At 36.3% G+C, this 14,199-nt stretch overlaps 3 protein-coding genes across 3 annotated transcripts; 1 reads left to right on the plus strand and 2 right to left on the minus strand.

Annotated features, from left to right (window-relative positions):
* Positions 1-604: 604 nt before the first annotated feature.
* Positions 605-1,278, minus strand: LOC135077875 (helix-loop-helix protein delilah). The gene has a single exon (XM_063972415.1). The coding sequence runs from the start codon at positions 1,261-1,263 to the stop codon at positions 931-933; it is 333 nt and encodes a 110-aa protein (XP_063828485.1). The 5' UTR covers positions 1,264-1,278; the 3' UTR covers positions 605-930.
* Positions 1,279-4,853: 3,575 nt separating this feature from the next.
* Positions 4,854-7,642, minus strand: LOC135078156 (inhibitor of nuclear factor kappa-B kinase subunit alpha). Its single transcript, XM_063972739.1, has one exon. It carries the CDS (start codon positions 7,577-7,579, stop codon positions 5,240-5,242), a length of 2,340 nt encoding a protein of 779 aa, XP_063828809.1. The 5' UTR covers positions 7,580-7,642; the 3' UTR covers positions 4,854-5,239.
* A 176-nt stretch (positions 7,643-7,818) lies between these two features.
* Positions 7,819-11,196, plus strand: LOC135077876 (zinc finger protein ZFP2-like). Its single transcript, XM_063972416.1, has 6 exons — positions 7,819-8,049; positions 8,126-8,975; positions 9,178-9,360; positions 9,811-9,964; positions 10,279-10,425; positions 10,825-11,196. Exons 1-6 carry the CDS (start codon positions 7,915-7,917, stop codon positions 11,114-11,116), a joined length of 1,761 nt encoding a protein of 586 aa, XP_063828486.1. The 5' UTR covers positions 7,819-7,914; the 3' UTR covers positions 11,117-11,196.
* Positions 11,197-14,199: the final 3,003 nt, after the last annotated feature.

Raw genomic sequence — 14,199 nt, forward strand, 5'->3', positions numbered from 1 at the left:
ATTCTACGCAGTTTGGCATGTAGACGAATGTCCTGTTCCTGACGATGACCCAGTTTCCTGAGCTGTTTCTTTCTGTAACGCAGTATTAGAATTAAAATGTAAGTTTTGTTCTTTAGGTCGTTTATGTGCGCCTCTAGTGTCAGAAATCCTAGCTTACTTAGATATTATGTAGAGATATAAATCATTACTCTACTAGAACTCGGTTTTACAAGTAGGTAGTTATCCACCTTTTATATACTAATGTACTTTTAATGATAAATACATGCATTAACCAGTGAGTAGAGTCAATACTAATTTCTTATCAATTTCAGGCAGGCATGTCGACATTCTACAAATTAATATTATTCCTCTCTTATTTTTCTACATATACAGTTTATTTTGCTGCATAATGTAGAGTCCTAATACCAGTTATAGAGGCATAAAGTAACATCGCGCCATTTAGTTAGAATAAACCCTCTTAGTTGAAATAGTAAGTCCTAGGTAAAGCAGGTAAGTAATCCTGCCTGAAAGAATTCTACCCTGTAAGTCAACATACTTTTTTTATATAATTATGTTAAATTGTAGTTAAGTAGGAAGGTTTCTACCCAGAGTTAAACCATAACAATTTATATTAACGCTTTTAATAATTATTTTTAATTGATAAGCACAAAGAAGCCAAACGAAGTCGCAGAAAATGCGAAGTGACTCGAGCTAGTTTTGGTTCTTTTAGCACAGAATAAGATCACGACAGAGAACACAAAAAATATGTTTAAAATTAGAAATTACAGTAACAATAACAACTTTTATTATAAAAATAAATAAATCTCAAAAATACATCTTTCATAAAAGTAAAATAATAGTTAATATTTGTAATATGGCAGAGTGAATTACAAATACCTAATTTGATAAAACATCAGTCCCGTGAGCTGAACACACAATATCACTTCACTGTCACGCAAATGTCCTGTCGATGTACTCGCAGTCGAACTCCGCGAAGAACGAGTCGAAGGGCGACAGCGAGTCCTCCGCGAACTCCGACGTGGTCTCCTGCTCCAGCTCCGTCGAGAACTCGGACAGGTCCGAGCAGAAGGGCGAGGGCCAGCGCTCGGGCCGCGGCTCGGTCTCGGAGTCCCGGAGGGCGGCGGAGAGGGCCGATATGTAGCGCATGGCGAGGCGGAGCGTGGTTATTTTGGTGAGTTTCTCGCAGGGGACGGGGTTGCCGGTGATGGCGGCGGCGGGCACGGCGCGGCGCAGCGTCTCGAAGGCGCGGTTGATCTCGCGCATGCGGCTGCGCTCGCGCGCGTTGGCGGTCTTCCTGCGGTACTTGCTGAGCGGCTGCGGCGTGCGGCGCGCGCGCGGCTCGCGGGCCCTCGCGGCGCGCGGACGCAGCTGGTACTTGTCGTGCTCGGGCATGGAGTGCGGAGCGCGCGGCCGCCCCACGCGACGTTGCCGCCCGCGCCCGAATTCCGCTTGAAAAATACGCTCACTCCGCCCACTTGCCCCGCTCCGTTCATGTACATTCGCTATCAAAACGCTTATTCCTTTACTTACCGTCAATCGAACGATTAGTCACCATAATGTAGATAGGTACCTACTTGATTTCGGATTTTTGTCACTGGCGGATTACCTACCCAAAATTGCTTAGGCTCTAAGCCTTAAAGCATCAACGTCTTGGGGGGCACCAAAAATATTGCTAGCACATTAAAAATATTGTCCGCGAATTTAAGAGAAAAGTTGCAAGTCGCATTTCAATCTGACACTGATTATACAGGGTGTTAGGTATATGGGTATATGAGCCGACACTAGCCCATGTTAACATGGTCATATAAATGGTATGGTGAAGTCAGAAATTTGATATCATCATTTTAATTTTTTTAATTTTCATACAAAATAAATTTTATAAAATCAGATTTGTATGAAAATTAAAATAATTAAAATGAAGATATCAATTTTCTGACTTCACCATACCATTTATATGACCATGTTAACATGGGCTAGTGTCGGCTCATATACCCATTTACCTAACACCCCGTATATTTTTCTTTGTATAAACACAGTATAAACACTTTCACATCACGAAGTAAATTCCCCTTTTACGTTAATGACAGCAGTGCTTTTAAAGCTCTTCATGAGCGACAGCAAAACCAAGTTTCGTTTTTAACAGTACTTCTTATTATTATTCTGTGATTTATTAACCGCTAATGTTTAGGACCCAATAAAATTAATTCGTGAATAAAAAGTCGAGAGCCAAAATATTTTAGACCTTTTCCAACTACAATTTCAGAAAACTTTTGTAGCTAAGTGTACCCGGTCACAATGAATGAACAAGCGAGCAGTAAACCTTATTTTATGCAAGTAGGTATAGTTGCTTGCTTTTAAGAAGATTTAAAGTCCGAATCACTTGGCTCGATTCGGCGTTTCCGTTGTCACACCTATATTGCCGATGGCTAATTGTTTACCGACCTTGCTTGGGCTTGAACAACGCGTGGGCAAAAGTTTACCGTGTAGGCGCCTAATAATGTCACAACAATAATGGTCATTATAATGGAATTAGGAAGAGGTTCATAACATTCGTAATAAATAAGAAGTCTACAAGAGAACTCTTGCCAAAATAAGAGTAGTTTCAGTTGTTAGAACCTACCTGCTTATTGCCTGCGTAAGTATTGAGAAAAATCTAAAATTTTCAGACTGAGATAAATTAATATTCATCAATTTCGTAATAATTGTTAGGTAAAATAAAAAATATAGTATCACGATTAAACTACTGACTGAATAAGTAACGATAAAGCCGGCTGAGAATTTAAAACAAAATTCACAAGAAAACTGATAAACTGTACTAGCAAACGCCTTTGCTTTTTTTAGCATTTAATAAAAAACCATAGGTAAGTATAATTTGGCGCGTATTAAAAAAAAAAGAAATCATTTGAATCTTTGAAAACTTTGAACTTTCAAACTTTAGGCAGAAATATTAATAAAATTAAACGTTATCAAGCCTCGTTGTTGGGAAATTCGCAATGGAATTGCAAGCCGAGCTTTTGCTCTACCTGGATAAAAGGCGTTTTTTATTTGACATGGGAGATCGCAGCGAAGAATTTTTAAAACAACTTACCGTGGAAACAGTATGCAAGTGTCCCCCGTTGAGATATATTTTAGAAATAGATGTAATGGATTTACTGAACCATTCCCCGTGCGTTGGAAAGTTATTATTGGATGAACCTATAAAGTTTCAACGTTCCTGCAACAAAATACTGTATGCATGTTTAAAATCAATAGGACATGATTTGTTAAGCGATGTCCAAGTTACACAAGTAGCTGTAAATGTAAGATTAAGGGCTTTACCACGATTATTAGTTGGATTAAATCCACGATCATACCCTGGTCTTGTCCAGTTTCAAGGGCTGCTTTTAGACATCTCAAAACCTATGCCCTCTGTTTATCACACAGTTTGGTCTTGCCCAGAGCAGTGTGACGGCAATGAAGTTATCGTGCCCTATATACCAAAAACACCACCGAAATGTTACATTTGTAGAAGCGTTCTCTTTGAAAACAGTGGACTGAGAAGATGCGGAGAGCAAGTTATCGCAATGTTTAAAGTAAAACAAGAATTGCTGATAAGAAAGTTCAAAATAGTCGACGATTTGATTATCAAGCTGAAGCTCGGATCAGTTTTCAGCATCACCGCCACAGTTTTGAAGAAGACAATGGATGTATGGTCTTTGGAAGAAGTCGTGGCCTTACCAGCCCCTATGACATCGGCTGTCCCAGCAGACATCAGCGAGTTATACAACATTTGCGACGGCATACCTTGGAAGTTTATATACTGCCTAGCATCTTCAATAGGCGTAAATGTATGTCCACTGAACTGCTTTATGCATCTTAAAATAAGTCTTCTGATGAGTTTGACGAGTGTGAAGGCCAACATGGTGACCGGTTCAAGCATCATTCATGTCTTGGCGGCGGGTCTGGATACCAGCATCGTAGGAACACTAATGGAAGAAGGTGCGAAGCTAGCCGATACATCAATAGCGTTGGGATCAAGTAATTCTACTGTGTCTACTGCACTTCTTGGGTCTTCTGGTGGAGTATGTTTTATGCCTTTACCTCTGCACACCTACAATCAAAAGTTGACGTCTGCAATTCTTTCAGCAATAGAAAGTGGAGAAATCTCACACGAGTCCGGTAGAACTAAACTTCGAACAGCAGTATGGGCCCAAGGGATGGACTTTAAAAAAATAAGCCTTTACAATGTTGCTAGCGTGTTTGCTACAGTCTGCCGCGGCGACTACGGTGAATATCAAGATGAAATTGTCGAGTTTCAATTGCAACGTTCTGTGGAACCGATAAAAGTTACTTTTGAAGAGGTGCAAGCAATAAAGGATGTTGCGTTGTACGTCGACCTTGTGTCTGGGATACAAGTTTCCTTGGATGGCGCGACGGAATCGTTGTTGAGGAATTACTTTTTAGCTGCTCGTAAAGAAAGGACTAGAGGAGTGTCGATAGGCAGCATGGAGTCATTAGTGGCCACGTGCGTAACGTCAGCGCGCCTATGTCGTCGGACGACTGCCACTATAGATGACGCAATATTTGCGATTTGGTTGCATGTCAGTGGGAGTCCAGAGCCAAGATTCGCTCCTGATGAGTATCTTCAAACACCAGCAGATATAAAGAAATTGCAAAAAATATACAACCAATTTATAATTTGGTTAGAAGAATTTACTGGTAATTGCTACGATAAATAGAATGTTCAGTCTTTGCCTATTTCAGATTTACTTTTAATACCTTTAATGTAGTATGAATAAGAATAAAGTTATAATTTAAATAATAAAATTTATTTTTAACATTATGTTTTATTGATAATCTCAACATTTAAAATAATAGTGACACACAAAAGTACATATTGAAAACAATGCAAAACTTTCATATAAATTCTCATAGCACCAAAAATATTATTAAAATCCTTATAGCAAAATAACATTACCTAAGACTAGAATATATTATGTATTTGTATTTATTATGTAGATTTAAAAAATATATTAGTGCCTACAATAATACAATTTATTGCACATTATTTAGAGCAACAGTAATCATATTAAAGTAACATCTTCTCCTACAATTATGTTTTAGTAAAAATTATAGTTACTTAAAGTAAGGCACATTTAAACATTAAGTACATTACTAAGAAAGCACAACACAATATTATGATAAGTAATGTCGTTATGAGTAACAGCTACTTTTATCAACAGATACATATCCAAATAATTTAATCTTCAGCCAAAAAACTGAAGTCCAATTTTGCTTTATTGTGTAAATAATTTTTGGATGTCTTAAACTTTTCAGTGAGCTTAATGTGATTTTGTCTCAATGTTAAACTTTCTTCAATGAGAGACTTAAGATTCTCATCTTCTTCAACTCTATTTGTGCTTTGGACCATTTTCATACAGTGTGTAGATACTGGTTCTCCAATTTTAAAGTTACTTTTTTGAATCGAGACTACACTGTAAGGAAGATCTACTAAATTGTGAGCATCACTGCTCAAGAGACTTATGGTTGACCACATACAGTTGGATAGTTTATCAGTGAGGGAATTTGAGTGACTGTCTAATGTTTCAGAAAAATTTGATGCATTTGTAATAATTTCCGAAATTTTAGATAATTCAATACTCAGATCTTTAATGCTGCAGTAGAATCTTTGATTTCTAATTTCCATCAAAATTTTATTCCTTAGTTTGAAGCAATCTTTAATGAGTTGTATGACATCACTAATTTTATCTCTTCCTTTACTATCATTATAATTTTCAATTTTCTTATAGGATACATACACTGTTTGTCCTTTGGTAAAAAGTGCTTGATAATTAAATTTTGAAATAAAATTATTAAGATCTGTAGATAGTCCTTCTATTCTACGTCTAGCTGCTGATTCGAGCCTGACAGTCAGTTGAGACCAAGCATTTTGTAATTTACTGATATCATCACTCAGTTCATCTGCTTCTTTAAATAACTTTTCAAATCCACCTAATAGATTGGTTCCAACTCCATTTGCTTTTAAATTTTGCACATGTTCTTTTCCCATTGTAGTAAACTTTTTTAAAGTTTCTTCCTTTACATGAAGTTTTCCAATGTTTTTATCAACAAAATTATGTCTCAAAACAAGTTCTTTGCTTTCATTTTTTAATGACTCTGCTCTAACAAATAAGCCTTTTATCAGTGAATCATACAGTTCCATTTGAGACATAACAAAGTAGAAGCCATTCCTGTGTAGCAACTGACAATTTTTGAAGTTTTGTATCAGCTCAACTGGTAATGAAGGTTTTAAAGACCTTTGTACAATCTCTGGCACTATAATATCTGATTTCTCTTCAATTAAATATTGTTTGTTGTAGAGATATACAGAAATGCTATTTTCGTCCCAATATTTCATAACAGTATCTTCACCATCAGTGATCACATAATTCTGTGAAATCAATATTTGCTCTTCCACTGGAATGTGTGTGTCATCTTGAATCCACTTCTTTAACATAAAAGCTGTTGTTTTATCATCAATTTCATAAGCATAATGAGTCAATGTTGCAACTGAAAATACCTTCATAATCTTCTTACTTAATATGGTTTCCAAAAGATTAAATATAACTACATTACTAGATGTTTCTTTCTCTTCCGAGGGTATGTTAAATGTGACTTTTGAGGGAGCATCTCTTCCTCTTAGCTTGGGGTCCCACTCTAAGGCAACCTTTAACCACTGCTCTAGAGAAGCCTTAAGTGGCTTACTTATAAAATTTTCAGGAAACATCTCATTTGAACACTTAATATCACCATGGAAAGTTTCATAAATGCAAATATTGTCATGTGTTTTGACTTTTACATGGGCCATCCATTGCACTGGAGCCATAAAAGGCAAAAATGGCCGTGTGCCACATATCACCTCAAAAGCGAGAAGTCCAAAAGACCAAAAATCTACAGAGTTGCTGTATGTCTTACTGTAAAAAATCTCAGGCGCCAAGTACTGCAATGTTCCTACAAAGCTGGCACAAACTGAGTTTGAGTCAATTTCTTTGGCATATCCAAGATCAATAAGTTTGTATATAACTTTCTTCTTACCTTGCAATCCATTGTCCATATTTCCTGGACCATCCAAAACATGAATAACAATATTCTCTGGCTTAACATCCCTATGTGTTATTTTATTATGATGTAGAAACTGCAGTGCACTTCTCATATCACCGAGTATTTGACGGACTTGGACTTCTCTCAAGCCATTGCAAGATTCTGGTAAATTTAGGTATTGTCTCAAATTTCCCCCAGCACAATACTCCATACACAATATTGGAAGTTTTGATGGATTTACAGGCTTTAACCCCTCCTTGAATTCGGGAGGTAACTGTTTTGTTCCTACGATGTTGGGGTTCTGACAGTTTTGTAACATTTCTACTTCTTTAGTCCATCTTTCTTTGTGTTTTTCAGTGAGTTCATCACCCCATTTACACGTTTTAATAGCAAGTCGTTCTTGAGTTTTTTGATGTTTCCACAGCACAACTACACCAAAGCTGCCTGAACCTAGTACTCTATCTTTAATCCAGTCACCAATAAACACTAAATTTTCCATTTTAGTAAGTATATTTTAAATGAAGATATTAGATTTACGAAACGAACCAAAATAGAAACACGGAGATCCCCACAGTTTTTCCGTTTAGTTTTCTGTCAATCTGAAAGAAATCTGTCAAATAGTCGACTTGTCTTGCGTTTAGTTGCTCAGAGTAAAAAAAAACTATGCAGCAGAACATTAGATGCATGAGTTGGAACGGAAAGTGTCAAAAATATTGACATTTGATTTGACAGATTTTACGAAAAAAGAGTCGTGTTTGTTGTGTTTTTTTCTGTATTTGAATCAAAAAATGTTATAAAAGACTTGTTTTTGATATAGATTCTAGATTTAAAATAATGGAGACTAGTTTTTCTTGCCGTACGTGTATGAAAGAAAATAACGCGTTTGTAAATTTGTACGAACCCTTTAAAATAGAAGAAGAGTGCAACCTACCGTTAGCTGATGTGTTGACGGAGTGTTTTTCATTACAGGTAAAGTATTGTTAATTAAGTTTAATAATTGAAACATAAGCTCTGTAACTATGTTACTTATTAATCTTTTGTGTAGGTGTCAAGGGAAGATGGACTGCCACAAAACCTTTGTCAAGATTGTGCTAGACTTCTTCAGCTTTTGTTCAACTTTCGGAAACAAGCCATTCAAACTGAAAAAGAGTACAGAAAATTGCTGGAAAGTCGCCTTGGAGCCGAAATAAAACATGAGAATTTTGAAGTTGAACTTAAAAATGAAGATGATTATGCAGAACATTATGATGATTTTGTGCCAGGCGTAGATGTTGATAATGATGCCCCTAAACTGGAAATTGAAGAAAAAGAATATGAAGAAAAAACGTGTAGTGAAAAAAATTATCAATGTAATTTGTGCAGCAAGGAGTACAAAAGAGAAAAAAGATTTTTGAAGCATCTGGCATCACACAACAAACCGGCTGTACCTTGTGGCTTTTGTGGGAAAACTTTTCCAAAGCAGTCTACATTGAAAAAACATCTAGCTAAATGTTGTAAAAACTATAACAGGTGTCAAATATGTGAAGAGGTTTTTGAAACTGAGCCTCTTCTTTTGGACCACATGAAGCTTCACTCTGCCGTTGAGGTTAAAATTGAGGGTGAGGAAAAATTCCCATGTCCTGAGTGTGAGAGAGTTTTTAGTAAAAGCAGGTCACTAGCGATGCATTTGAAAAAACATAGAGATAACAAAACACTTGCAGTATACAAGTGTGATACATGTCATAAAGAGTTTAGCACTAAGACATTGTTGACGAGGCATATCAACTTGCACAGTGCGGTCAAACAGTACTCCTGCTCCAAGTGCCCTAAGATGTACTCAAGAGCTGACCAGTTGCAAGTACACCTAAAGTCACATGATTCAGTTAAACCATATAATTGCCAGGTTTGTGGAAAAGGTAACTATTTTAAAAACTGTTTATTCGTACAAAACCATTACGTGATACTGATAACGGAGCCCATACTGGATGATTATAGGCACATTATGAATAATATTGTAAGTAAAAAAGTGCCAACTTTGAGTGTGGGGTCCTTTCCATTCTCATTTTGAATTACTTTTTTAATGCTTCTCTTTATGACATATTTCAAACATTGTTACAGCTTTCAATCAGTTATGTAGCCTGAAAGACCACATTAGAATCCATACTGGAGAGACTCCATACCTGTGCTCCCAGTGTGGCAAGGGTTTCCACAACAGCTCCAATCTACGTCAGCACATGATGCGCCACACAGGCCTCAAACCTTTCGCCTGCAAGCTCTGTCCTAAGAGTTTCTCTACCAAAGGTACGTTAACAAACATTTTTTATTTGATGTTTTGTATTTTTGAGACATGCTTGATAAATTCAGTTTGTACTCAGCTGTATTTTTTTAAATAGTGCAAGTATACAATGCACTGTTGGTTGGTGTACCTTTTCAAATAAATAAAAAAATACACAGTGTAAAAAGACAATGATAAAAAAATTGGATTGGCCATTGTATTGAGAGATTTTTTTTTATTTCCTTTTATTCCTATGAAATCTCAACCTTTGTAGTAATAGGAAATACATAATTATTTACGATTTCATCTCAGATGACCAATTAGTCCTTGTTCAGATTTATGAGAAATAAAGCAACAACAGTTATAACAACAAAAAATTTTAAGAAAGTGTCTTATGTTTTCTTTTTTTCACCATCTGTCTTCTTGCATCCCAAAGTTCACCCTTTATTAATACAAATGCTTACTGTCATCTTCAGGTCAAATGACATGTCACATGACGACACACACCAACATCCACCCCTACAAGTGCGACGAGTGCGGTGCCTCCTTTACGAAGCCGACGTCCTTGAAGAAGCACAAATTCATTCACTTGGGTCTGCGACCTTTCGGTTGCGATACTTGTAATATGCGGTAAGTGTAGTAGGGTAGTTGACTTGACACCACCAATCAAAATCGTGACTCCTATAGATTTTGTATAACAATAGGATTCTATCGTAGAGTAGTTAATTTACTTCTAATAAATAATTATAGTTATTTTGAGCAGCTGAAAATGTTTTGTAGCTGAAAAGTAACATGATTTTAAGATTTAAAAATAAATAAGTCTAAATCTAAAAATATCGAATTATTAATGCTAACTCCCCAATAGTCCCTTTCACGAATGTCAATTGCGTTAAAACAATTCGATTCCATTTCCCGGCACCGCGACTGTAAATTCCCTGTTGCAGGTTCACATGCAAGGACCACCTGAAGCGGCACGCGCGCATCCACACGGGCGAGAAGCCGTACAAGTGCGCGTACTGCGAGCGCGCCTTCACGCAGAGTAACGACCTCGTGAAGCACACGCGGCAGCACGTCGGCCAGAACATATACCAGTCAGTATCAAAATCAAAATCATCTTAATAGAAACTCGTTCTTCTATCTTCTGGAGTATCAGCTAATATCAGTATCCTAGCAAACAGTCTTTCACAGAACCTAATACAAGTCAGTATCAGTAATCTGAGCAAGCAGGATGAAACTTTTGAGCCAAAACTCAGTATATCAGTAAGGGACTTGTTGACAATAAATATGTAATGGGGTTAAAATTGTTGACAAGATTTCAGAGAACACTGCCAGCTATTTTATGAGATCGTTAGTCCATTGAGCAGGGGAAAGAAGCATCTTGTAATATAGAATAATGGCCAGTTAGAAAATAGCGTCACTTTAATGCCTAGTAAAATTGTTCCTAACCAGCAAGCAATCCAAAACTAAACGTATTTTTCTTCTCTCCACAGATGCACAGTTTGCGAAATGAGGTTCAGACTCAAGAGTGAATTAAAGCAGCACTACCCGGTTCACTACGTTAACGGAGACCAACTCGCCACAATCCCAGTAGGGAAGGATAACCTCGCGCCTGTAATGATGCTAAAGCCCAATGATCATCCGAGCGAGCCCTCAGAGGGTAAGGAGTTCCCCAAAGACAATGTAGACCCGACCATCATCATTAGGATCAACAGGAACGGACTCGATAAGAATGGACACGCGGGGGACATCACTATTAATATCAGTCCGGATGAGAATAATTGAGAAACTGGGAAATTAGAATTTTTAGTCAAGTTTGATTTACATAATATTTCAGTTATAAAGAATTTTCATTAGGATTTATTTTCTTTGAGTTAAAATAATATTAAGACTTACAATTTCTTATTTATTTTCATAGTTACTAGTTTTGTCTTTCATTGTCCAAATGTTATTCTTTTATTCCAAATGTATTTTCTGCTGAGTCAAGTCTCTTATAGTGTTTAATTAAATAAGTAAGTAATTAGTCAAGTTGTTTTAAAACTAAAGCTTTAGGAAGCACTGCTGTTTCACAAACAAATGGTAGTGTATAAGATGCCTTATTCTCTCTCACTAGTTATACAATTTTACAATGTTTTATAATAAGATTTACTTAAGAAGTAGTTAACACGTCGCTAAGCGAACTTAAGATATAATAATCAATCATTATTAAAACGATTAGTATAAAATTGTCAGTTTTGTTGTAATAAACACCTAAAGTATTTTTAAAATTAATTCACAATTATTAATTGTTATGCGATTTGAAATCATTTCATTTAGGTATTTATATTTGGCTATGCGATTATAAAAGTATTGTAATATGGATGGACTTCTAATCTCTTATTTAAATGCAATTGCTCACAAATTACACTAGTATTAACTTTAATACATATTTAAGTTGGCTGTCATATTATTTAAGATCGTTCGTTTCTTACATCGAAGACTTTTAGTTAGGTTCATTATTTACATAATATAGAAAATGTTTATGCTCTCTGTGACTCGTTGTCTGAAATGATACTTGAAAATCGGTTCTCTTCTTCTTATCCCTAGCTCAAATAATGGGAAAAGGTCCCATTATTTGGGGTCGGCTCTTCTTGTTCTGAGGCGCCAGGACAATCCAAATCAAGTCCTGGGTTGTCGAAATGTTTGTCTGGGCACGTCCTTGGCCACCGTGGACCGCCAGGTGGCCAGTGGGCGTCCTTTCTAATTATTTGGCATTCTAAGGCCTATTTTACGACATGGTCTTCGGGGCGTCTCATGTCATGACCGAACATCGTATGCGGGCCCTTGAAATACTCGAAACTCGGTTGTAAAACTTGATTTTAAATCGTGCAAACTTATTTTGCAGATATGTGATAAAATGTTTACATGAAGTGTTTTTCGAGAAGTTGTGTCTTGGCTGACGGTGTCAAGATGTCAACTACCAATTTGTATATTCAACAACATATGAGACGATTCGGCGATGCATAGGATTGTGTCTCGCTCGAGTCCCTAATATATACTTACGAATGTTAATAAATTAAATACTTAATACCCATTTTATTTGTAAATATTGTTTTAGTAGTTAATCGAAATTAATTGTGAGTTGGTTCAACGGATTGGCCCAAATGTAAAGACAAATTTTATTGTGCTAATTATTGTAATAGGTAAAGCATTTAATCTTGTACAAAAATTAATTTATTTCAATTGGTTACTTTATTTATATTAAGTTAGGTTTCCCTTTATTTGTTTGTAATTTGGTGCATTATGAAATACACTAATAGATACACCCATCAATATGGTTTTATTTATTTTATGCTGTTTTGGTCGTAAGAATTATTTTAGTATAAAGGACCTTGCAACCGCTTACGGTTGGTTGGTGTTGTTTGAATTCCATTGATATATTTCTGTTGCTGCTATTACAATAATATGTTCTAAAAACAATCCATACAACAAACCGGATTTTATTGACGTTTATTGCTCGAAAACGTTAATTTCAGGAACAACCTATTTACAAACCTACCTACAAAGAGGGCTCGGAACAAAATAAAAAGTTCACGCTTACAACAAGGTGACATTAGAATTTTTAGAAACGTGCACTTTTATACTCGTATTAGACCGATGAATTTTAAGTTTCGGTAAATGCTTACGTTATAAAATTAAGAAACAAAAATTTAGGATCAACCATTATAATATGAGGTGTAGAGTTCAGTGCCCCTAAGCACTAATAACTCTCGTAATCATATTCCATAATCAACCGTAGCAGGCGTTTTTTTTAACACGAAATAAACGATTAAAATCATCAATAAACGATTCCTATTCATTGCTCTATGATTACCATCAATCCTACCACACGAGAACGATATTTATTCGTGCTCCGGGTACTGAATGAGGATGTAGTAAGAATCTAATGAATTGATTACTGAACGTATACGTGTGACAGGGACTGCATAATCGGTTATGTTAGTGTGAAAGAGATAGACCGAGAAAACTGAGTGAACTTATGAAACAACGGAAGAGTGAACGAGGAAATTTAAGGAAAGCCTGAACGGAGGAAACTAAGAGGGAAAAAGTTCACTCACTTATTTCCTGGGGAATTGCTGGGAAGATGATATTTGAACTATGAGTTATTCGGATGATAAGACGTAGAATTCAAATGAAAGTCTCTTTAATGTTTCGCTCTACTTTACGTTATCCTAAACAACTTATTTATTCGAAACATTAAGGGCTGATTTTTCAATCGTCAGATATCTTTTAACTGCAGAATAAACTTGTCATTTTGACATATTTCCCATACTGAAACTGTCAATGTGCCAAACTTATTCTTCAGTGAAAAGTTATCCGACGATTGAAAAATCAGCCCTAAGACACATACATCAAGGCGGTCTTATTGCTGGAATTCTTTCTCGGTAGGTAACTAAATCCGTTGGTGTATCACATAAAAATGAATAAGTAATTGACCATACATTAAAAATTAATTAAAATGTTTATTTACTCATAACTGAACGAGAAAGTACGATCTACTTAGCATAATGTTCTGGCTAGGCGTAAGTCACATTCAATTCGCGCGTAGGATTCTTCGCGAAAATGAAAGGCGAAGCATTAAAATTGTGTTCTATTTTGATGGCTGTAAGATCCAAATCGAATCTGAAGGCGCTAAGGCACGTGCCCTCATAAGGAGATTCCAGGATTACAGGGGAAGGCGGCGACACATATAAACCTTGTTAGAACCTATTTGTCAACCAGTTTGTCTCTACATTGAATCGAATTTCGTTCGCTATGTTACGCCTAGTTAAATTACATCGATCAACATTAAGTAACCTAATGTACTTCGTAGTAAACTGAAGCTAGCC

This window comes from Ostrinia nubilalis, chromosome 14, assembly GCF_963855985.1.
Source record: "Ostrinia nubilalis chromosome 14, ilOstNubi1.1, whole genome shotgun sequence".
NCBI classification, from domain to species: Eukaryota; Metazoa; Arthropoda; class Insecta; order Lepidoptera; family Crambidae; genus Ostrinia; species Ostrinia nubilalis.